This window comes from Trichomycterus rosablanca, chromosome 3, assembly GCF_030014385.1.
Source record: "Trichomycterus rosablanca isolate fTriRos1 chromosome 3, fTriRos1.hap1, whole genome shotgun sequence".
NCBI lineage: Eukaryota > Metazoa > Chordata > Actinopteri > Siluriformes > Trichomycteridae > Trichomycterus > Trichomycterus rosablanca.
The window spans coordinates 21985597-22011688 of NC_085990.1; the positions used below are offsets into that span (position 1 = coordinate 21985597).

General features: G+C 38.0%; 1 protein-coding gene across 3 annotated transcripts; it reads left to right on the forward strand.

The window, feature by feature from the left end:
- The first annotated feature begins 1353 nt into the window (after positions 1 to 1353).
- fen1 (flap structure-specific endonuclease 1) lies at positions 1354 to 21135 on the forward strand. Of its 3 annotated transcripts, XM_062991050.1 has the most exons (12): positions 1559 to 1642; positions 1728 to 1826; positions 2237 to 2342; positions 2541 to 2643; positions 2931 to 3033; positions 13130 to 13193; positions 13316 to 13425; positions 13603 to 13739; positions 15836 to 16034; positions 19081 to 19232; positions 20737 to 20851; positions 20965 to 21135. In XM_062991050.1, the coding sequence occupies exons 3-12, from the start codon at positions 2261 to 2263 to the stop codon at positions 21040 to 21042; spliced, it is 1143 nt and encodes a 380-aa protein (XP_062847120.1). In that variant the 5' UTR covers positions 1559 to 1642; positions 1728 to 1826; positions 2237 to 2260; the 3' UTR covers positions 21043 to 21135. The 3 variants fall into 3 exon arrangements, with proteins under 3 accessions (XP_062847121.1, XP_062847120.1, XP_062847122.1); XM_062991051.1 differs by lacking the exons at positions 1559 to 1642; positions 1728 to 1826 and adding an exon at positions 1354 to 1444; XM_062991052.1 differs by lacking the exons at positions 1559 to 1642; positions 1728 to 1826 and adding an exon at positions 1973 to 2063.
- The last annotated feature ends 4957 nt before the right edge of the window (positions 21136 to 26092 follow it).

Consider the following 26092-nt stretch of genomic DNA (forward strand, 5'->3'; position numbering starts at 1 on the left):
CTGCAACACGTTCCAAGAAAGTTGGAAAAGGAACAATTTAGGGCTAGTAATAAGGTAAAAAAAAGTCATTTAAAACAAGTGATTGTAATCATGTAATCCTCAATTTAGAACAAAAGCAGTATCCATTAAAGGCTGAGTCTTTGAGAAGGAAAGATGGACAGAGGATCATTGAGTTTGTTAACAACGTGTGAGAACATTATTGAAATGTTTCTTAAAGTAATATTGCATATGTATCTATCTACAGTGCATCATATCATTAAGCTATTTAAGGAATCTAGAGGAATTTCACTGAGTACAGGGTAAGGGTGTGAGCCTAAGCTGAACATCCATGATCTCCAATCTTTCAGATGACACTACATCGAAAGCCACCATTCATCAACATCTGATATAACCACATGGGCAAGGGATTACTTCGACAAACCTTTGTCAAGCACTACAATATGGAGTAACATTCACAAATGCTACTTAAAAGATTATTGTGCAAAAAGAAGCCTTATGTTAACCATGTTCAAAAATGGCCTAAAATTCTCTGGGCTGGAATGAACCACACAGTGGAAATGTGTATTGTGGTTAGACCCCATTGCAGGCGAACCAATCAGCCAGCAGAACACTTACACCAGTAACAAGTAATCCTATTTCAGCAATTGTCTCGCCCCTACAGACACATTATGATGTGCCTTGTCCCAACACACAAGTCATCCTTACCTGTTTCAATGAGTGTATTTCAGTGCCATCCCCAGTCACCAGACTTAAATTGAAAGGACCCGGACTGTTCCACCTGGGGATCAAACCCAGGTGACCTTCTTGCCAACCTCAGTGCTACCCACTGAGCCACCGTGCCAGTGCCCTCCAATAAATCACCTTTGAGTTGTGGTACAACCGCATGTGTAGCTGACAAACTTGTACCAACCCAACAGTCATCATTTTATATATGTCATCATACAGGTCAATGGTAGCTCAGTTATTAAGGTACAATGTAAAAGAACAGAAGACCACTTGTTAAAGCCCCATTGTCACCACTCTTGCAAGGCACACATTCCTAAAGTGCGTAGATTCTATTGTGGTCAACAGTGTTTGCTAAATGCTTTTACTTATTTAGGTCACAGTGTTATCTTTTATTATGTAATTTTCTACATAATAAAGGTAGCAATTTATATGTATTTTAGGGTGAGAAACGTAAATTGCTGTTTAAAGTATCAAGTTAGAAATAGACAGAATACAAGCAAGCTTTTATTAAAAAAAAAATAGAGCCGTTTCGAAGCCAAAACACTTGGCTTTTTCTGTGAGCTGATTCAATTGTTAGGATTCACTGAAAAGAGTCGAAACAACCATCGCCACGCAACAGATTTCAAGCTGACGTGCTAACCGCTGATCTTCTAAGAGTCATTTTCCTGATTTTGTACGTGATTATGATGTGTAGATCACTGAAATCTACACGATTAAGGTGTGATTTACGTTTTTTCCGCATACAAGCCCAAAGCAGTCAATTTTGAGCAATCGTTTTACAGCTTTTAAAAATCTTTGATGTTTAAATCGATTAGTAATGTCTAAAAACGTAATGTTCGTAGAGCGCGAAATGCACCCGTTTCCTTTTGTGCATGTGTATAGCAAGTGTAAGCTTTTTTGTAAAGCGTAGTTTTGGGTAAGTTTTATTTCAAATAAGCGTTCGAATGAATACCTATACAATTTGAAAAAAACAAAAACTGTAGAAACTCTTCTTTGAACAGTGATTCGCATCAAAAGGTCAAATATCAGAAACAGTTGCACTGGACTAAATTTAATGCGTTGGGTTCTTCTCACACAGGACCGTTTTTGAATAAGTAACGGTAAGTTCACTGTGTTCCACACCTTTAAACGTCCATGTCCAGTTTTATGTGATGCCACTTTTTAGAACCTAAAGAGTAACAGTTTAAAATCGTGTTATTAAAAATATGAATATATTTATTTATTAACTAGTATATGTTAAGTAACTGCATGGACAGGGTCGCAGTGGTGTAGAGTCTATCCAGGGTAAACTGCCATGGACAGCACCTTCACTTAAGCAGACCAATTCATTTGAAAGGGTGAGAGGAAACGCACATGGAGAACCTGCTAAATTATGCACAGAAGCTATTCTGTGCTCCCGAGTCTCTCAGATCTAGATACACTGTATACTTACTCCAAAACGGTATGAAAAGATGTGTGAAATACAGAACAATGTATGTTTAAATAACACCATGTATAAATATCTGCCTAGCCCTCACTCCTACAACTAATCGCCATGGGAATTCACGGCCTTGCCAAGTTAATAGCGGATCAGGCGCCAACAGCCATCAAGGAACAAGATATTAAAAACTTTTTTGGTGAGCTTGTCTACCATCTTAATGTTTCTAATTTTGTATGGCGTGTTGTGGGTACTATAATCATATACTGGATTTAAGTACTGTATACAGTTTTGCTTTTACTTTTCATATTGCTTTTGTGGTAACTCTTTTTTTGTGCCTTTATACACACAGCCTTGAGTTTTGTTTTGCTCTCTCTTCTACTTTGTTTTAATTTAGGGCGCAAGATTGCCATAGACGCGTCAATGTGCATTTACCAATTTCTGATCGCAGTCCGACAGGATGGCAACGTTTTGCAGAATGAAGATGGTGAAACAACAAGGTACTGAGGTGCCACTTTTCATCTTTTAAGTGGAATTGTCATTTGTCCGCTATTAAGAGTGTTTTGTTCATAGCTGTGGGGATTTGTGCCATGTACCATCAGAACTGTTTTTTAATGGATACTTTTTAACCAGCTTGGTAAATGAACTAGGAGGTGAATAATTCATCAGCTTAAAAGCAATCAGATGAATTGAATTGTGCATTATAGAGTATGTAATAAGTGTGATAGTTTTTAAGATACTTAAATACTTCGTTCTGTTTTTTGCATATATTCTTGTGCCTGTTTAGCCACCTCATGGGCATGTTCTACAGGACTATTAGAATGCTGGACTGTGGCATCAAACCTGTTTATGTGTTTGATGGGAAGCCCCCTCAGCTCAAGTCAGGAGAGGTAATACGCACTTAATTATAAAGATGTGAGAAAGTAATTGGTTATTTAGTTGCTGCATAAGTTACTGGTGCATTTTATGTAACTGAAAGATGGATTATTGGAGTATTAACTTTGATAAAGTAAAATGAACAGCCATCTTATCTATAAAGTATGTTATTTATTGTAGATTTTGGTTAATGTTTTTATTCATGGATATGTTTACATTTTGTAAGCAAGCTTATTTTGCAAAATGTTGTTAAAAGCAAGTACTGCTGTAAAATGTCAAGTTTATTTGTGAAGCACTTTTAAGGCCAATGTGTTGTAGATGAATCAGTAAAACAAAGCAATTACATTTTAAAATGAACCATCAAAGATGTAAATAAGCTGGCCTTAGAGCAGATCTAATATCAAAAGGAAAGGTGTTCCACAGTCTTGGTGCTGCAACTGTTCATTTAAGTTTTCAACCAGCCCCATAAATAGTCAGAAGGAACTTGTCTGCGGCCTTTAGACACCTAGAACCAAGGTACAGGTGCAGTAAGTCAGTAATAAGATGGCACTAGGGCTGGGTATCGCCACCAATTTCCTGGATCGATTCGATTCCGATTCACCAGGTCCCGATTCGATTCGATCTTCGATTTTCGATTCGATTTTCGATCCAATTTCGATTCAACACATTTAGGCATATTTGAGTTACATTAACAGGTTTTGTTTACATATGTACAGATGTTCAGAGAACGAATGTGATAATTGTACAAAGAACACTCATTATTAAAAATATTTGTGTATTTTGTTTACATAAATAATTAATCCAAAACAGAAAACAGTAACATTCAACAGCCAGGTGTATGTTTACATTACATTTACAATGTTGTAGCATGTCAGACAAATGAAATAATAATAAAAAATGAATGTTACTGTTTTCTTCCATTTGTCTGACATGCTACAACATTGTAAATGTAATGTAAACATACACCTGGCTGTTGTACAGCTTATGCCAAGTTTACACTACACGACACTCTGATTAACACGTGGTAACTGTAATGTTCACACTACACGACTGATCGGCGATGGGGAGTTTTACACTACACCATCCATCACCAGGGGGAATCACAGGCGAGCTTCTCTGGTCTCCAAAACTACGTTTTGTCACGAAAACACACGTGAGAAGTGATGAAAGGTTTAATGATACCACGTCCAAACATGCACATCAACAAGTAGCGAGCAATCAAAGTTTGTGCGCTGATGAAATAAATGAATCTGAGTGGATTTGGCAACACGAGCAGCATGGATCGTTCTGTAGTGAGTTGGAGGTTAATAAATATTTTGTTTTGTAGAGAACGATCTCGCGTGTGCTGATGTATTCTGATAGAAACTATATTGCGCTCCACCACCTGTTTCCAACCTCTCCCCTGTGTTTCCCCTCGCTGTTTCTCACATTGATTAAGAGCCGAGTTTTGATCGCAGAGCGAACACCGAGTTCCTCCCGAATCCAGAGCCGAGCGAAAATCAGTGCAAAAAGTTGTGTAGTGGTCATAACTTGAGCTTCTGCCATGCTAAACTGATGTGCAGGTCAGATCTCGTTGCATGAAAAAACAGTGGCTGGTCACGCGAAATTAAAGGGGGTAACAATAGTAATAGATTTCCGTGTGCACCGTAAAAAGGGGCGTATTTAAAAAATCGATCTCACATTTATATGAATCGATATCGGATCGTTCAAATAAAGATCGATTAAAATCGAAAAATCGATTTTATAAACCCACCCCTAGATGGCACCAGTTAATTTTAAAAGCAAATGCTGTAGTGACAATGTAATAGCTTGTGTACAAACTCTAGCAAAAATATGGCATCACATGAGGATGTTTACCCAAACCTACTTTGTAACAATAAACAAATCACAGATTTGACACAGCAAATTTTTGTTTAATAGCTAAACATTTTTGGCTTTGTGAAAAATACATTAAACTAACACAATTATAAATATTTCAGTGTTAAGGGAAAATGTATTCATGTAATGTACAGTGTATCACAAAAGTGAGTACACCCCTCACATTTCTGCAAATATTTCATTATATCTTTTCATGGGACAACACTATAGACATGAAACTTGGATATAACTTAGAGTAGTCAGTGTACAGCTTGTATAGCAGTGTAGATTTACTGTCTTCTGAAAATAACTCAACACACAGCCATTAATGTCTAAATAGCTGGCAACATAAGTGAGTACACCCCACAGTGAACATGTCCAAATTGTGCCCAAATGTGTCGTTGTCCCTCCCTGGTGTCATGTGTCAAGGTCCCAGGTGTAAATGGGGAGCAGGGCTGTTAAATTTGGTGTTTTGGGTACAATTCTCTCATACTGGCCACTGGATATTCAACATGGCACCTCATGGCAAAGAACTCTCTGAGGATGTGAGAAATAGAATTGTTGCTCTCCACAAAGATGGCCTGGGCTATAAGAAGATTGCTAACACCCTGAAACTGAGCTACAGCATGGTGGCCAAGGTCATACAGTGGTTTTCCAGGACAGGTTCCACTCGGAACAGGCTTCGCCAGGGTCGACCAAAGAAGTTGAGTCCACGTGTTCGGCGTCATATCCAGAGGTTGGCTTTAAAAAATAGACACATGAGTGCTGCCAGCATTGCTGCAGAGGTTGAAGACGTGGGAGGTCAGCCTGTCAGTGCTCAGACCATACGCAACATACTGCATCAACTCGGTCTGCATGGTCGTCATCCCAGAAGGAAGCTGACGCACAAGAAAGCTCAAACAGTTTGCTGAAGACAAGCAGTCCAAGAACATGGATTACTGGAATGCCCTGTGGTCTGACGAGACCAAGATAAACTTGTTTGGCTCAGATGGTGTCCAGCATGTGTGGCGGCGCCCTGGTGAGAAGTACCAAGACAACTGTATCTTGCCTACAGTCAAGCATGGTGGTGGTAGCATCATGGTCTTGGGCTGCATGAGTGTTGCTGGCACTGGGGAGCTGCAGTTCATTGAGGGAAACATGAATTCCAACATGTACTGTGACATTCTGAAACAGAGCATGATCCCCTCCCTTCGAAAACTGGGCCTCATGGCAGTTTTCCAACAGGATAACGACCCCAAACACAACCTCCAAGATGACAACTGCCTTGCTGAGGAAGCTGAAGGTAAAGGTGATGGACTAAACCCAATTGAGCACCTGTGGCGCATCCTCAAGTGGAAGGTGGAGGAGTTCAAGGTGTCTAACATCCACCAGCTCTGTGATGTCATCATGGAGGAGTGGAAGAGGATTCCAGTAGCAACCTGTGCAGCTCTGGTGAATTCCATGCCCAGGAGGGTTAAGGCAGTGCTGGATAATAATGGTGGTCACACAAAATATTGACACTTTGGGCACAATTTGGACATGTTCACTGTGGGGTGTACTCACTTATGTTGCCAGCCATTTAGACATTAATGGCTGTGTGTTGAGTTCTTTTCAGAAGACAGTAAATCTACACTGCTATACAAGTTGTACACTGACTACTCTAAGTTATATCCAAGTTTTATTTCTATAGTGTTGTCCCATGAAAAGATATAATAAAATATTTGCAGAAATGTGAGGGGTGTACTCACTTTTGTGATACACTGTATGTATTTAATTATATGTATGTATTTAATTAAAGACACATTACACAAAAATGAACTGTCCAATTCGTCAGCAGTGCTAAAAAAATGGGGCACATAAACCCAGCATATTTTGCTATCACTTATCGTAAAACTTGGGCTGAAGAAATATTTTGTGAAAGCAATGAACAAGGAGGGATAAGGTTTTTGTTATCTGAGACTAGTTGTCCCAAGAGTAACTGCCAAGATTAAGGAAGGCATTTTTTGGTCCACAAATCTGACATATCACAAATGACAATCAGTTCGAGGAGCTGCTGGTGGAACCTAAAAAGATTGATTGAAAATTATTTAAGGATGTGACAGAAAATTTTCTTGGCAACTATCGAGCACCAAACTGCATCAAACAGGTTGATAACTTTCTTCAAGCTTACAAAGTGATGAAGGGCAACATGCCATTGAAAATCAATTTCCTGCATTCACACTGATTTTTTCCCTGCTAATCTTGGTAAGTGATAAACGTGGCAAGCACTTTCAGCAAAACATTGCCACGACTGGAAAAACTGGAAAAAAATAGATGCACTGGACATTGAGTACAAATTAGCAGCAAAACACTTAGCTTAGTTGATCTAATGACGTGTAAGTTTTGAATGTGCAAAACATTTGCAAAAAATTGTTGTCTGGTGTTTTCTTTTAGGCTATCTTTTTATGCTTTGTTAGATTGACGACAGATACCCCAAGTTCTAACATCATCATTTTGGCCAGTGTAGAATTGTGATTAATCACTATTATTAGGACTTTAATCCAATCATCCACACTCTTGCTTCTCTTTAGGCCACTGCAATGTTGTTTCCTCTGTTTGTTAGTGCTGGTTTTCGTTTGGCTTTTCTTTGTGCAAATCCCATTTCATTCAACAGCCTAATTACAGTTTTGTCACAAACATTGACTCTTGTTTTTGCCCATTTACAATTTATTTTGTATTTTTATTGTATGTTGATTCAATCTTTTTAACCTGATGCTTTGATATCTTTGTTACCTGTTTGTTTTAGTTTTTTTTGCATTTTTCCCAATTTTCCTCCCAATCTAGTCATATCCAATTACCCGATTGCATTACACTTCCTCTCTACCGATGCTGATCCCCACTTCTGATTGAAGTGAGCGAGACTGTCACACACCCCCTCCGACATGTGCGGTAGCCGACTGCATCTTTTCACCTGCACGAGGCGAGTTCATATGTGGATCAGCTTTGTGTACGGAGAGCCACACCCTGTACACAATATTTCTTGACTCTGTGCAGGCAGCATCAATCAGCAAGCAGAGGTTGTAATTGCATCAGTTATGAGGTCCCTAGCCGGCTTCCTGCCCTGTCTTAACAACAAGCCAATCATTGTTCATAAAGCCGCCCAGCCGGATGGCAGAGCTGAGTTTTAAACCGATGAGTTTGAAATGTCAGCTCTGGTGTGTTAGTGTGTTTTAGCGCTGCGCCACCAGAGCGGCATTTGTTCTTTTTTTATAACTTTTCCATTTTGTTTAAAATTGCACCAATTTGTAGACAGCTGATTGGGAAGAACCAACACCTTTTCAAGTGGTTTTCCTATGTTGGTCTTCATAAAGGAGTTTTAGTCCTTCATGTTGTTTCAACTGTTAACTCTCATGTTGGAGACATGTTCTTTTAATTGGCTAACCCCAACAGCTCATTAATTACATTTTATGTATGTAATCACATTGAGATATGGTTCATGAAGCCAGAAGAATGAATGTTTATTTGCAACAAAGTTAAAAAGTTGGGTAAACATCTTTAGGTGTGGTGATTTCCTTAATTTTTACCTAGAGCTGTAGAGTCCTGTATGGTGATTGGAAATGTAGTAATATTGTTAATGCCCATTGACACTGTGTCAAACCTAGAATTATTACTTTTAAGGCTTGGATGTAAGTGACTTGCAATACCGACAAAGAGGTCATCTTGGTTAATGCTTTCAGTTAAAAAATGTTGGCGCTTGATTTGATCTGAGAACAGAGCTGCTCACAAAGATGATGAATCTCAGCAACTAAGCTACACTTATGTAAAAGTATCATTAACGATGGAGAAAGAATAACTAAATATACCACACTCAGCACAGGGAAACAGAGCTGATGCAGGAGCCATGATGACAGTGAAAAAGATACTTAGATTAGAATGATGAGTTGAAGTGCCGTAGAAGTTGTATTCTAATTAAAAACTTATGTAGCTAGTAGGGGTGGGCGATATGGCCCTAAAATGATATCACGATATTTCAGGTTATTTTTGCGATAACGATATTTTTGGCGATATAACAAAACACTGAAAAATATTTTATTTATTTCGAGAAAACACTATTGCAAAAAAAAATAATAACACTTTTCTTTATTTTTTCCTTCCAGTAAAAATAATGTAACATAATGTAATGGCGGACTCAGACAATTTCCATAGGGGTGGCCAGACTGAGACCATTGCTCACACAGGGGTCGCACAGAAACTGATACCTTTTTTTATGTGGTCACTCATTTATTTACCTATACAGGCAGTGAGTGCCATGTAGAATTACATATATATATATATAGCAACCTTAACATTATGAGAAAGAATTTCAAAGATATTCCTTTGCAATACTTTATCATTTGGCTGCCAAGTATTGAGTTCAGAGGGAAAATGTTCGGAAACTGTGAAACAACAACTAGGCATAAACCAAATTCTGCGATGGACTAGAGAGGTGCATTTCCTGAACAAAATGCAAGTGTGATTACAGCTCAGCAGTGGTAGAGTATGTGGGAAGGGAGTAAATACTATTGATAACTTGTTTCAGGGGTGCTAGGGTCCTGGTGAGTGGTTGCTGTGGTGTTGTTTCTGGTTGCTAGGGTGTGTGCAAGTATGCATGTGGGGGAGGGTGTAAATACTTTTGCTCAGATATGTGATTGTGTGTAAGTACGTAGTTGGTGTGGTGGGTGCAACTAGTTGGTAAGGGTGCTAATACTTTTACTTAGACAGGTGGCTTTGTGTGGTTGCTATGGTGTTTTAGGTGAGTGCTTGTGTGAATAAATGGGAGTGAATGGATGGAAGGAGGAATATAAAAAGAAAAAATTGAGGAGTGTGGCTGAGTATGTTTGGATATTAGAGCTTGATGCCCTGCATCAATGGGTAAAATAAAGATAGTGTTTTTGTAGAGGCTAAAGTGAATGGCAGTGAATAGGAGAAACAAGAACAATAAATGAATGTGGATTAAAACAACTTTGAATTTGTGGTGGTGGCCCTAACCTAAGATAGTATGTCTGAAATGGTGTCTGTTGTTCAGGCAGAAGTACAGTAGATTGATGATTTCATAAAATAAATAGGAGTAAATAAGACAGCAAAAAGGGATTAAAAACAGGCATGGTTGGTGAATGGGGGTGTGTATCCAAAATCTGTATATACAGGGGTTGGACAATGAAACTGAAACACCTGTCATTTTAGTGTGGGAGGTTTCATGGCTAAATTGGACCAGTCTGGTGGCCAATCTTCATTAATTGCACATTGCACCAGTAAGAGCAGAGTGTGAAGGTTCAATTAGCAGGGTAAGAGCACAGTTTTGCTCAAAATATTGCAATGCACACAACATTATGGGTGACATACCAGAGTTCAAAAGAGGACAAATTGTTGGTGCACGTCTTGCTGGCGCATCTGTGACCAAGACAGCAAGTCTTTGTGATGTATCAAGAGCCACGGCATCCAGGGTAATGTCAGCATACCACCAAGAAGGACAAACCACATCCAACAGGATTAACTGTGGACGCAAGAGGAAGCTGTCTGAAAGGGATGTTCGGGTGCTAACCCGGATTGTATCCAAAAAACATAAAACCACGGCTGCCCAAATCACGGCAGAATTAAATGTGCACCTCAACTCTCCTGTTTCCACCAGAACTGTCCGTCGGGAGCTCCACAGGGTCAATATACACGGCCGGGCTGCTATAGCCAAACCTTTGGTCACTCGTGCCAATGCCAAACGTCGGTTTCAATGGTGCAAGGAGCGCAAATCTTGGGCTGTGGACAATGTGAAACATGTATTGTTCTCTGATGAGTCCACCTTTACTGTTTTCCCCACATCCGGGAGAGTTACGGTGTGGAGAAGCCCCAAAGAAGCGTACCACCCAGGCTGTTGCATGCCCAGAGTGAAGCATGGGGGTGGATCAGTGATGGTTTGGGCTGCCATATCATGGCATTCCCTTGGCCCAATACTTGTGCTAGATGGGCGCGTCACTGCCAAGGACTACCGAACCATTCTGGAGGACCATGTGCATCCAATGGCGGTGCCGTGTATCAGGATGACAGTGCACCAATACACACAGCAAGACTGGTGAAAGATTGGTTTGATGAACATGAAAGTGAAGTTGAACATCTCCCATGGCCTGCACAGTCACCAGATCTAAATATTATTGAGCCACTTTGGGGTGTTTTGGAGAAGCGAGTCAGGAAATGTTTTCCTCCACCAGCATCACGTAGTGACCTGGCCACTATCCTGCAAGAAGAATGGCTTAAAATCCCTCTGACCACTGTGCAGGACTTGTATATGTCATTTCCAAGACGAATTGACGCTGTATTGGCCGCAAAAGGAGGCCCTACACCATACTAATAAATTATTGTGGTCTAAAACCAGGTGTTTCAGTTATTTTGTCCAACCCCTGTAAGCCATGGTGTCACCAACAGAACATTTTAGAGTTTGAACAGTGCCGAAAAAGGAAGCCACACAATAAAGGTGGAATAATAATAGACTATCGGAAAACAATAGTGTGATTGCTTACTGCAAACGTATACAAAATGGGTATCGGCAACAATAGTAACTGACCAGTAAAGGTAATAAGCAACCTTATCGAACACGGCTCAGTCTACTTAGCCGAGTCAACACAGCAACTTTAATTTCTGACTCCAAATTCTGCAATGAGCAATAAAACAGTGAAAAACCTTACACCTTATCATAAACAACATCCTGACCCCACTAAACACAATTTTAACACAAGACTATGCTGTGTCCAAGACCACTGTGGCGGGAGAGAGTCGGAGAGGCAGAGTAGTGAGGATGATGATCGAAGTCCAGACAGCTGACTACAATTACCCACCAGATGATTTCTAATCCCTAACAGTGGATCCTACCCTAAAATAGCTGATAAACATGGCATAAAATAATCACTTAATGAATCAGAAACTTTGTTTCTATAAAATAGGGATACAAATTGTGACAAAGTATATATGACCATTATTCCTCAGAGTTTAACATTTAACTGAGATGCTCATAGCATTGCATCAAAAGATTAAACACATCACTGAGTCTCATCAACAAAACTTTATACTTATAAACTTACAAAATAAGCAAATAAGCTTCAGTCAGATTCCAGCACTATCACTTGTGGGTGAGAGATCTAAACAAAGTTTCACATTATATTTGGTAGTTCAGCATTTTCATTATTTTCTTTAATGATCTAGCTTTTTGTAATAACTAGGGCTGTCGTTAATCGCGTTAATTAACGCGATTAACGCGTTAAAATTTTAATCGCGATTAAAAAAATTAATCAAGATTAAAATTTTTAATCTAACTATTTATTTGGCATATACATGTGTGTCTCTGTGGTAATTATCTGTATTTCAGATGAATTGGGATGTAAAGCGCTGGAACTGTCCGATGATAAACTACTTTTAGCGGTTTTCACTTTTTTTACGTGTTGATGAAAAGATGAACGACACCACGCGATCTCTGTAACGAGTATTTCCATTGGTTGCTAGAGCTGTCCATCAAAACCGCGTAGCCCCGCCTCCTCCCCTCCGGTAAAAAGTGAAACTCTGCGTGATGTTTCATCTCTACAGTTCATTCAGGTTATTCTATCACATGGTTATAAACATGATTTATATTTGTGATGTTTGTAGTTTTCTAAAAACACATTCGTATCTGATATTTATATGGACTAAGCGTTTACATGGACTGTTTTAATTAACACTTTTTTTTATATAGCTACAGTCAATTACTTATAGATAATGTTTGCTAACTTGACTGTTTCAGGTATTTATAGATGTTTAAATGGTAATTTAGAACAGTATTTCCCAGTATTCTTTCTGCACAAACACAGTATTAAAGGGTTTTCTTAATAGATCTATGAAATAATCATATCTGTGTTTTGATGCTTTATTGATGCCTTATATTAGATCAAAACATTATGATTGGTGCACCTGTTTTCAGTGTCAGGGTCATGAACAGGAAAAGATCCTCACTTTTGTCAGATAATGTGCTTTCTACAATGAATTTAGATTTAATAATTCTATCATATTTTATGAATGTTTTATTGGTAAACACGTTCTTGCAATAACAATGTGCATAACTGTTCAAATTTTGCTTAATTATTAGTTTACGATTAATTGAGATGAATACATATATATTTAGGGCTGTCACGATTTAAAATTTTAATCGAGATTAAAATTTTTAATCGTGTGACAGCCCTAGTAATAACCTTTTTTACATTGGAATAATGAAGTAAAGTTACTGAAATTCTTTCTTTGTAGTTAGAGAAAAGAGGGGAGAGGAGAGCTGAAGCTGAAAAGCTGCTTGCACAAGCGCAGGAAGCAGGTACAGCATCACAAAGATTTAAATGAGATCTCTAGAGTTCTAGAGATGAGTTTAGACATTTTGCTGTATTGTTTAACTGTCAGTTATTTTATTGGCTCTCCCTTCATTTATGTTGGTCTCAGGTGAACAAGAGAACATTGACAAGTTCAGCAAACGTCTTGTTAAAGTCACCAAGCAGCACAATGAAGAATGCAAGAAACTCCTTACATTAATGGGAGTTCCATACATCGAGGTAACAATTTTAATCACATAATAAACAGGTTGGTGATGACATAGCCTTAGTTTTGACCTCTACACTTCTTAAAATAAATGACTTCTAGAAATATAACTTGGCTATACAGTCAAGACACTAAACTATGAGACACTAAACTAAAAATGAATGAGTACTAATGATAACGTTGTTAACCAGGCTCCATGTGAGGCTGAGGCCAGCTGTGCTGCTCTAGTAAAAGCAGGAAAGGTGTATGCCACAGCAACTGAAGACATGGATGGCTTAACTTTCGGAACAAGTATCCTGTTAAGACACTTAACTGCCAGTGAAGCTAAGTAAGTTTCAGTTTAAAGACTAAGTTTTCAATTTATTGTTATTAAACCTAGTAGGACCCATTGGAAAAATATACTGGACACAAAGATGTACTTGCTTATAGTGTACTTTTGTGTTTTTAGACAAGTTAGTTTACATTCGAACAAATCCAGTGGGTTGTAAGATTTTCAGTTTCTAAACTATGTTTATTTACTAAACTATTTGCTAGCACATTTGCACAAAACCACACACTGGTGTTTTTCCAAAAACAGAAAACCCAAACTATTGGGTTCTGCTCTTAGGGTGTTTTTTCTTCTAGAAAACATGTACAGTGTATCACAAAAGTGAGTACACCCCTCACATTTCTGCAAATATTTCATTATATATTTTCATGGGACAACACTATAGACATGAAACTTGGATATAACTTAGAGTAGTCAGTGTACAGCTTGTATAGCAGTGTAGATTTACTGTCTTCTGAAAATAACTCAACACACAGCCATTAATGTCTAAATAGCTGGCAACATAAGTGAGTACACCCCACAGTGAACATGTCTAAATTGTGCCCAAATGTGTCGTTGTCCCTCCCTGGTGTCATGTGTCAAGGTCCCAGGTGTAAATGGGGAGCAGGGCTGTTAAATTTGGTGTTTTGGGTACAATTCTCTCATACTGGCCACTGGATATTCAACATGGCACCTCATGGCAAAGAACTCTCTGAGGATGTGAGAAATAGAATTGTTGCTCTCCACAAAGATGGCCTGGGCTATAAGAAGATTGCTAACACCCTGAAACTGAGCTACAGCATGGTGGCCAAGGTCATACAGTGGTTTTCCAGGACAGGTTCCACTCGGAACAGGCTTCGCCAGGGTCGACCAAAGAAGTTGAGTCCACGTGTTCGGCGTCATATCCAGAGGTTGGCTTTAAAAAATAGACACATGAGTGCCGCCAGCATTGCTGCAGAGGTTGAAGACGTGGGAGGTCAGCCTGTCAGTGCTCAGACCATACGCCGCACACTGCATCAACTCGGTCTGCATGGTCGTCATCCCAGAAGGAAGCTGACGCACAAGAAAGCCAGCAAACAGTTTGCTGAAGACAAGCAGTCCAAGAACATGGATTACTGGAATGCCCTGTGGTCTGACGAGACCAAGATAAACTTGTTTGGCTCAGATGGTGTCCAGCATGTGTGGCGGCGCCCTGGTGAGAAGTACCAAGACAACTGTATCTTGCCTACAGTCAAGCATGGTGGTGGTAGCATCATGGTCTTGGGCTGCATGAGTGTTGCTGGCACTGGGGAGCTGCAGTTCATTGAGGGAAACATAAATTCCAACATGTACTGTGACATTCTGAAACAGAGCATGATCCCCTCCCTTCGAAAACTGGGCCTCATGGCAGTTTTCCAACAGGATAATGACCCCAAACACAACCTCCAAGATGACAACTGCCTTGCTGAGGAAGCTGAAGGTAAAGGTGATGGACTAAACCCAATTGAGCACCTGTGGCGCATCCTCAAGTGGAAGGTGGAGGAGTTCAAGGTGTCTAACATCCACCAGCTTCGTGATGTCATCATGGAGGAGTGGAAGAGGATTCCAGTAGCAACCTGTGCAGCTCTGGTGAATTCCATGCCCAGGAGGGTTAAGGCAGTGCTGGATAATAATGGTGGTCACACAAAATATTGACACTTTGGGCACAATTTGGACATGTTCACTGTGGGGTGTACTCACTTATGTTGCCAGCCATTTAGACATTAATGGCTGTGTGTTGAGTTCTTTTCAGAAGACAGTAAATCTACACTGCTATACAAGTTGTACACTGACTACTCTAACTTATATCCAAGTTTTATTTCTATAGTGTTGTCCCATGAAAAGATATAATAAAATATTTGCAGAAATGTGAGGGGTGTACTCACTTTTGTGATACACTGTATAAGATAAAACACCAAAGGTGTAATTAGGCATTTTATAGTGAAATGTTCAAAGTTCTGCTGCATCTGGGTGTTAAATTTCAAATTACTTTGTGATTAATCCCAGTAAAATATCTACATTATTTTAATAGAGATGTTGGACTTAATCTGATATTTAATGTAATTAATAATTTAACTGTTTTTTTTCCCTTTTTTAAGGAAGCTCCCAATCCAAGAGTTTCATTTTAATCGCATTCTCCAGGAGATGGCCCTGTCCCATGTACAGTTTATAGATTTGTGCATTCTGCTGGGTTGTGACTACTGTGGCACAATTAAAGGAATTGGACCCAAAAGAGCAATTGATCTCATCAGACAACATGGTTCTATTGAAGAGATCCTTGAAAACATAGACCAGTTGGTAAGTTTACTGACTGTAAACAAAAAAAGAAAAATGGGGTTTTGGATACGCACACTCGTACACCAGCCACAATGTTTTTTAATCCCTCTTTTTTTGTCCCATTTACTATTATTAATTTTTTTAAAGGCACATCGATCTATTGTACTTCTGCTCATTTCATATATACTCAGAGCAGGTCCACCACCACAAATTCAAAGTTGTTTTGACCCACATTTGTTTATTTCCCCCCGATCATCCCTCGTTTCTCCTATTCCCTCTAATTCATTTTTGGCCCTGTTAAGAACACTATCTTTCCTTTACCTAACAGCCAGCGAAGTTCATGTTCACTGTTAGTGTAGGTCATCAAGCTCTAATCTACAAACATACTGAGTCACCCTACTTCGTTCCTCCTTTTATTCATCCCAATCACAAATCTACACCTAAGCAATTTCTGAGCATGCCTGTGTGCTTGCACACACACAGTCACTTGTCAATCATAACAACCTGTCTGAGTAAAAGTATTCACACGCACACTAATTGTTTACATACACACAATCACATATCTGAGCAAAAGTATTCACAACCCTTCCCCCCACATATATACGTTTTAAATTTCTTGCAACTTTTACTCCACATTATTTCCTAAAGAAAATTTATACTTTTACTCCGAATCGTTTGCCGTATTCAAATTCGTTACTAGTTACTACAAAATAAATTGGCAAAAAATTTGATAGCTAAATGATGTAAGATGTATGACAGACTGCAAGCAAGAAGGTGCGGTGAATCTGTTATCTGCGCTTGTAAGATCAATGGTTAAGCACATTATTGCGCAAGTGCAAACAAGTTCTCTAAAAGCGATCAAAGTGAAAATGTGTTCATATTAGATGAAGTGCCTCTTATGTTTATCCAATGATACAGAAATATCGGCATTTTAGAACTTCCCATCCAACCTCAAGAAACACATTTATGTAAGTTAAGAATGATTAACAAAGCAAAGCTGCAGCATCATAATTTTTATTTCTAATAATTAGCATTAAGATATCTAGCTAAAATCTTTGATTACATTCAAATTACATATGTAACGTTCCACTGAATTTTGTTGGAATTAATTCAGTGAAGACATGTCCATTATTTCCAAAAACTCACCAAATATTCCTTTAGATAACTTCTGTATTACACCGGCAGAGGAAAGATTCATGGTGTTGAGGAAAATGCACGTCTTCAACCCTTTAATAGTCTTACCAAGAAAAAAATGTTGTTAAATTATTTATTTGCATTTCTTAGTTGGGACAATGCCAACAAAAAACAATTAACACTTTTTTTACTAGTGCACACATTATTGTTTTGAATACGCCTTTACCAAACGGTTGAGATGTCTGCTAATTTTAAAAATGCATTATATAGACTTTAACATCCCAATACTCTGGCAACCTGTTCAGGGTGTTTCCTACCTTATGCCCAGTGAATTACCACCGCTTTAGCCTAATCAGGGTCACGGTTGGTGCAAAACAGACAATGATTTAATTAATGCATGAATAATCTAGAGATGGACCGATCGGGGTTTTTGGCACCGATTCCGATCTTCGATGTCCTTTCAGTGAAATTGGCCGATTCCGATCGGGGGGAGGGGGGGGGGGGGGGTGTTTGCGGGGTAGCAGTAAATAAACTTAAAAAGAGCCTCACAGTAAAGATAAACCGGAGTAGCGCGCGTGTGTGTGTGTGTGCCTTTAAAAGAGACGCAGTTACAGAGTTACAGAGACGCAGAGTTCACAGTATCGCTATAAGTGATTCATTGATTCATGAGTTGATTCGTTTTTATGTGAAGCGTAAGTTTCTCTTCTCAGTTATCTCTCCGTGTTTACTGTTATTAATTAAATGTCGTGGTTTTAAATAAACACCAGCTACTACAGAACATTTTGTGTGACTCTTACATTAAATAAATAAACTTTTGCCTCGGATTGGCTCTGTAACGTTTTCTGTTCTCATCTACATCACAAGTAAGAACCGCTTCCGATTTACTAAAGTGAACCACGAGTTTATATAACGTGTTGATAGAATTGACTCAGATGTGACCGGGTTGAATTATCTTTTTAAAGTAAATATTACAATCAGCAAAATTACATCGTAAGAGCTTTCACCATGGTTTCTGTACGATTGTTGATGAATGGTGATGTGATGGTTGGTGCTTCGTAGCTCAAAGTCTGGATCAATCCACTGAGCTGTTAACTTAACATGGTCTTTATATATCACACGATCGGATTGGCTACTTTTAGGAAATATCGCCGATCGCCGATAGCATATTTTGATGAAAAATCGGCCGATACCGATTCGTAGCCGATCGATCGTCCCATCTCTAGAATAATCCTTTGTGGCTGGGAAAATAAACACACCCATTATTAGTAGTGTAGCCAAAAACTCCTCGATTTCTGATGGGCTAGACTTGATTAAATCTCCCTATTCTTGTGCATGAACACAGATTGGTGTGGTAAGCAATATGTTTAATTATCAGGTCAGTAAAAAGTGTTTTGAGATACTGGTTGGGTGTTTTTACAGAATTTGGGGGCTCAAATCTTCAGCATCAGGCATATCATCTCACCTCTGTCATCATACAAAAATAGGGTTTAGTGTGGTTTCCCCCCCCATTTTCCTGTTTTTACCCCTTTTTAAGATAGTGTAGTGGTGCAGAAGTGCTTTGTCAAATCCGATGATGGGGGCAGATAATCTGGTCCTTTGTCTAATCATCATCACGTTGCATTCTGTATTTGACTCATCAGGGTTGTCTGGAATTAGTGCCTGAATTTTTTTTTTTCCAGCCACAGAAGATTACTGGCACACTCACGTTACAACTTGATAGCTGATAAAATGGAATAACCAATACCAAAATATTGTAAAAAATCAAGAAATTTTTTTTTTTTCCAGTGAGGTTTGTGTAATTTAGTATTTCTGTTTGCTTGCAATAAACATCGTTTTAGTTTAGTTTTTTTTTTTTTTCATTTAATATTTTAATGTTAATCCAGCTTTGCATTACATATAATGGCAATAAATTTTTTTATTTAAATGAATATAGAAACACCCTGCCCCAGAAGACTGGCTTTATAAAGAGGCTCGGGCGTTGTTTCTTGAGCCTGAGGTGGTAGACTGTTCCACTCTTGATCTCAAGTGGAATGAGCCTGATGAGGAGGGACTGGTCCAGTTTATGTGCGCTGAGAAACAGTTCAGGTAAATGTGTAATTTGTAACAGGTTAGGTTTTTTACAAATGTTAAATGTTTAATAGTTCAGTTGTTTATTATTTAAATGAAATAAAAGCATTAAAACATTTTTTCAAAGTCTTTTAAATTGGCAGTGTTACTTCCAAGTGTCAGCAGTTGGAAATTAATTTAAAGGACATTTTTAACCGCCAACAATAATTGTACCAATGTATTGTATTGTGGATTTAATTTTGACTATAAATGCTTTTTTAACCAATCAACCAAACCAACTGACACACTGAAAACATTTTTTGAAAAGTAATTAACAACCAAAAACTTTATTCTCTTAAGTATTCAGTCCCTGTTCTGTGGCACTGTAAAAGGTACATTCTGTTTAATTATTTGTTAGGCGTTTTTAGAACTTTACTGAAGTTGCGATGTAAATTGACTGAACATAGTTTGTAAAGGCACACATCTGGGTCTATAAGGGCCTTTAATTTATACTTCATTTCAGGACAAAAACACACCATAAATTTCAAGGAAATGTCTGTGAAACTGGTAAATTTTTTTCTGGCATATATTTGGGCAAGCACATAAACAATATCTTATACAAAAAAACTTATACAAGAAAACTTGGAGTTCTAATTGCTGCCAAATCGGCTTATTCAATGCATTGCATAAAGGGTAGGTATACTTTTGTGAATACAAGATGCCAGTTTTTTAATTTTTAATTTAATCAATTCCACAACAGAAAGTGTGCAAAAACAAGGGGCTTACATTTACATTATCCAATTCCAGTAGCAGTAGTACCAGTAGCAGTGAGTAGTATGATGTTCAAAGGTGATATTTATCCCTTGATGTCTGTTTTTTTTTGTTGAAGTGTGTATACTATTTTGGTTCCCTCTGTAAAGCTGTGGCCAAAAGTTTTGAGACCGACACAAATTCTGGTTTTCACAAAGTTTGCTGCTTCCGTCTTTATTGTGACAGTTTGCATTAACTGTAGATTATGAAGAGTGATCAGATGAATTACAATTAATTGCAGTCATTCTTTGCCATGAATATTAACATCATAAAAACCCCATTTCCAGTGCATTTTAGCCCTGCCTTAAAATGACCGAACATCATAATTTGATAAAACACTTCAACAGTCTGTTTTGTTGTGCATTATGAAATATTGTTCTTAATCCATTTGCTCACAATTGTTTTGCAAAGTGGTCAAATTCAACCCAGTGTTTTGTTAATGGTCCTTTTATTTACCGAATTGTTTGTGGAAAGTATAAAAACAGTGGGGGTTTTCTTGCTAATTCCATGGACCTAGATTAACATTACCCTGTTCTAACTGATGCAGGCATTAAATGAGTAATTAGTGTATATTTACAAAAATAAGTGAAGGTAAGGTAAAAACATTTTCCGTTACTGCGTTTAGCTTAATACGTATAAGAGCTTATAAATCACTACCCTCTGTTTATATTACTAATGTTTTAACTTTTTTGTAATTGGGCTTGTGTTACTGTGATTTTTTTTTTTCTGGCAGTGAGGACCGTATCCGCAATGGTTGTAAGAAGATTTTAAAGAGCAAACAAGGGAGCACACAGGGAAGACTGGACAATTTCTTTACCATTACAGGATCTATCTCATCTAAACGCAAGGTGTGTAGAGTTTTGCTAATAGTTTATTCTAAATTTTGTAGCTCAGTAAATTTTCTTCATGATGTTATCACCGGATTACTTTTTACAATTTGACTTTGGTTTGGGTCTTTTAGGAGCCAGATTTGAAGGGATCAGCCAAGAAAAAACAGAAGACAAGTGGAACCCCAGGCAAATTCAAGAAAAGCAAATGAAAAAGTATTAAGGCAAAATATATGGTACATTTTGATAGGCTTGTGGGTTTTGTGCTGCTTCCTGTGTTTTTTATATTGTAGAATGTTTAACCGGCAACAACATAATTATAACAGCATAAACAGTTTTTTTTTTGTTTAAAATACTTAAATAAACTATATTAAGTATACGCTAGCTAAGCATGCTTTGTTTTCTCTTTAGACAGACTTACCAGGTGAATGTGACATGGATTTAAGTTTTTAAAGTCTTATCCATATTAGTTTTAATCCAAATATCACTGGTCTTCTATTTTGTGTAGCTTTGTATTCTTCGTACAGTTTCATAGATAATTGCATTACCGTAGCAGCGTTTTGCTTAGGTTTTCATGCAGTGGTAACCTTGACAACTATTAAATGTAGGTTTGTGAGTTTACACATAGTCTTCTACGTAACTATTGGTACCTCTGGAAAACATGAACAAATAAGCTGCAAAAATATTGTTTCCTTTCTGATCGTTTATTGAACAAAATTAACAAAACGCTAAACTTCATTGGAAGTAGTTATTAAAGGAGAAAATTTATTTTAAATCTGTGTGTCCGTACTGAATTTATAAATGCTGGATGATGAAGTCCCTGATGTCACGTATCCAAATCATATGTTCAGGGTGTTTGGGGAGAAAAAAAAAGCTAAACATCAGATACACCACAACACTTCACAATGGGGATAAGGTACTTTTCTGCATGGCTATTTTTGTGTCTGTGCCAAACCCACCTGTGGTAATTGTAGCCAAAAAGCTATAGTTTGGTCTCATCTAGAGAGTCTTAGGAGTCAACTGCTTGAACTTTAAAACTAAATATGTTAACATATTTAATAAAACTGTGACACTCATTTACATTTGAAAAAGATATATTTTTGTTTTGTTTCAATAATTTTAGATAGATACTTTATTTATCCCAGGGGAAATGATTCCACTCTTTTACTCCTAATAAAGAGAAGCCTTCTGATAGTATTTTGATTTAAAGAAAAAAGGATAAGCAATTAAGAATGTTTGTGAAGGTGACATGCATATCCAAGTGTGTGAATACCCCCTCATTATTTTGTTCAGGTGTTTCAGACACACCCTCTGCTGTTTTGTCTGGTCAACTTCTTTTCATTTATTAATAAACATCCATTCCTGCATTTCAGGCCTGCAACACATTCTAAAAAAGTTGGGACAGTAAAGCATTTACCACTTTGTAATGTTGCCATTCCTTTTCACCACACTTTAAAGACGTTTTGGCACCAAGGATACCAAGCGATTTAGAGTTTCAGGTTTTATTTTGTTCCATTTTTCATTCAAACACATCTTAAGATGTGCAACAGTTTGGGGTCGTCATTGTCGCATTTTTCATTTCAAAATTATCCACACATTGTCTATTGGGGACAGGTTAGGACTGCAGGCAGGCCAGTCCAGTACCCGTACCCTCTTTTTCTACTGCCATGCCTTTGTAATGTGCGTAGCATGTGGTTTTGCATTGTCTTGTTGAAAAATGCATGGACGTTTCTGGAAAAGATGACGGCATATGTTGCTCTAAGATCTTAATGTACTTTCTGCAATTAATGCTGAAAAAGACCTGGGATGCTGAACACAGTACACGTTTCCACTGTGTGATGGTCCATCCTAGATGCCTCCGAGCCCATAGAAGTCGACGCTGCTTCTGGACATGGTTAACATAAGGCTTCTTTTTTGCACAGTAAAGTTTCAAGTGGCATTTGTACATGTAACTCCGTACTGTAGTGCTTGACAAGGGTTTGCCAAAGTAATCCCTTGCCCATGTGGTTATATCAGCTATTAATGAGTGGCTGTTCTTGATGCAGTGCCGTCTGAGGTATTGAAGCGTTCAGCTGAAGCTTGTGTTCTTGGCCTTTACGCACTAAAATTCCTCCCAATTCCTTGAATCATTTAATGATATTATGCACTGTAGAGGGAGAACTATGCAAATCCATTCTAATCTTTATTTGAGGTACATTGTTTTTAAACATTTCAATAATTTTCTCACACATTTGTTGACAAACTGAAGAACCTCTGATCATCTTTGTTCATCAAAGACTCAGCCTTACCTGTATGCTGCTTTTGTCCCAAACCATGATAACAATCACCTGTTTGTAATCACATCATTTATTAGTTTTTTCACCTCACTACTAGCCCTAAATTGCCCCTGTCCCAACTTTTTGGTATGTTACAGGCCTGAAATGCAGGAATGGAGGTATATTAACAAATGAAATCAAGTTGATCAGACAAAACATGAAATATCTTGGGTTCAAACTGTCTTTTTCATGCCGAATCCAGGCTTCCACTCTTATGTCATCACATGCTGCATCCATTGACTGGAGTAGATTTTCCTGGGTATGCTGAGAAGAATTCTTCAGTTGGGTTTAAGAAGGAAGAGTTTGGTGAAAAGCATGCATTTATGAAATGGTAGTTCTTGATAAACCATTCACATACTTTTTGACCATGGTGAAAGCTCACATTGTCTCAAACTACAACATACACAGGATGCTCTCTCAGCAGGATGTAAGCCATCCTTGAAATGTTAGATGTTCTGTGTTGTAAGGCCCTAATGTAACATGGCGATGCAGAACCCCATTGCTGTTGATGGCCGCACATACATTTTACATTTTCAGTTTTTAGCAGACCAAGCTACTTACAGTATACAGTCTAAGCAATTGAGGGTTAAGGGCCCAACAGTGGCAACCTGGCAGTGGTGGGGTTTGAACTTTGAACTTCTGCTTATTAGGCCAGTACCTTAACCACTAGGCTACATGGTCACATTGCCACCACAATGGTAAGGCATGTATATAATTGCATGTTGACCAATTATATTGTGACTTCTTCTCCACCTCTTAGTGAGACTGAACCTAGCTTATATAAACATTCATGGGGCCTCTCCATGGGTTTCAATTTAAATGTGACACATAATGACAGACCTCATGTCGTTGTATACAGTAATGTTCAAAAAAATAGCAGTGACTTTAAAAAGTGAATAAAGCACAAAATCATTATAATCACTTTTATTTCCATAAATGCAAATGCACTGAAAATACTACACTTTCAATTCTAAATCAAAACATTAACTAAATGTAGCCAGTTTGTGTTAATCCTTTACAGAAAGTTAAGAAAAATGAATATTAGGCTGTTCAAAAAAATAGCAGTGCCAGCATTTTTCTTTAAAAACTAAAAAAAATTGATCTATAACATGAAAATTTTTTTGAGGTTTCACTTTACTTTAAATTACTGAACTAATATTCAGTGGCATAACAATCGTTTCCGAGATCTGTGTTGCATGGAGTCGACCAACTTCTGGCACATCTGAACAGGTATTCCAGTCCAGGATGATTAGACTACATTCCACAGTTCTTCTGCAATTTTGGGTTTTGCCTCAAAAAAACGTGTTTCAGACGTCAGCCCACAAGTTCTCTCTGGGATTGAAGTCAGGGGATTGGGCTGGTCACTCTATTACCTCGATCTTGTTTGTCTGTAACCAAGATGGTTTGGGTCATTGTCATGTTGAAACACCCATTTTAAGGACATTTCTTCTTCGACATAGGGCAACATGATCTCCTCAAGTATTCTGATATATTTAAATTGATCCATGATCCCTCGTATCTGATAAATAGGCGTAACACCATGGTATGAAAAACATCCCCATATCATTTTGTACCACCGTGCTTTACTACCTTCACAGTGTACTGTGGCTTGAATTCAGTGCTCGAGGGTCGTCTGACATACTGTCTACGGCCACTAGACCCAAAAAGAACAATTTTGCTTTCATCAGTCCACAAATGTTGAGCCATTTCTCTTTGGACCAGTCAATGTGTTCCTTGGCAAATTTGAACCCATTCAGGACACGTCTTTATCTTAACAACAGGACTTTGCAGGAGTTTTTGCTGGTAAATTGGCTTCACTTAATCATCTTCTGTACTTACTGGTAATGTAGCTCCCTCCAGTAATAAACACGAGGCACAAGATCATGGTTAAAAACGGGGTTTTATTTCCTGCACACCAACCCGTGAGAACTGGGTTGAAAGAAAGAAAATAAATAAATAAAGAGATTGCAATAAAAAAGGTGTGTATGTCCTGCATTACAATTCATGCTCCTATAACTGTACAACCGGCAGCATGTAGCACATAACATAGAAAAATACACGTGACTGTATAACTTTATAAACTGTATAAATTTCACTTATAATTTTACTTGTTTACTTACAAAGCATAACTTACTAACACATACTTACATAACATAAGTTAAGCGCTTAAAATATCTTATAATATAACCTTAACAAATATCATATAATTATTACGTTATATAGAATAAAACAATGTAAACAAAACATACCTCGTAGGCTGCTTAATACTTAAGAGGGGCTAAATGTTGAATATTGTTGTTCTCTTTAACTTTTCTTGAAAAATATATAAATATACTTAATAATAAAACTTAGTTCAGAGCTCTTCTTTCAGCTTGCTTCTTTGGCGCTTTATGAATATGGTGCGTAGTTAATTGAAATACGTGTGGAACATTAGAGCAACAGCAATTAGTTCCGCCCCTTAGACTAAATTGCAAAACATATAAAACACAAACAGCAGGGGGAGCAATGGGAAAATAAACTGACAATGTGGGGCAGTTACACTCCCACCAAATCACATAACCAAGTGATTTCCTTAACCTTGGAAGACAAACATACTACATTTTAATCAATAATGTAAGAATACTAACAAGCTAAGTATGAATTAACTGATTAGACCTTTTGAACTGCCTTTTAACTGATACACGGTCAGAGTTTGTATAAGATACTGGAGTCTTCAGTCTGCTTCCAACAGTGTAACTGTCTTATGAATGGGCCTTTCCAGGTAGACAGGTTTGGAAATGTGCTTTCCCTTTCCATCCAGGGTACAGTCACTGATAAGCAATTTGAGTTTTCTCACTTTTCCATCTTTCCCTGGGTACACTTCAGTAACCTTTGCTAACTTCCACCTGTTTCGTGGTGTAATGTCATCTTGCAGAAGCACAATATCGTTGACCTTTGCATTTCTGCG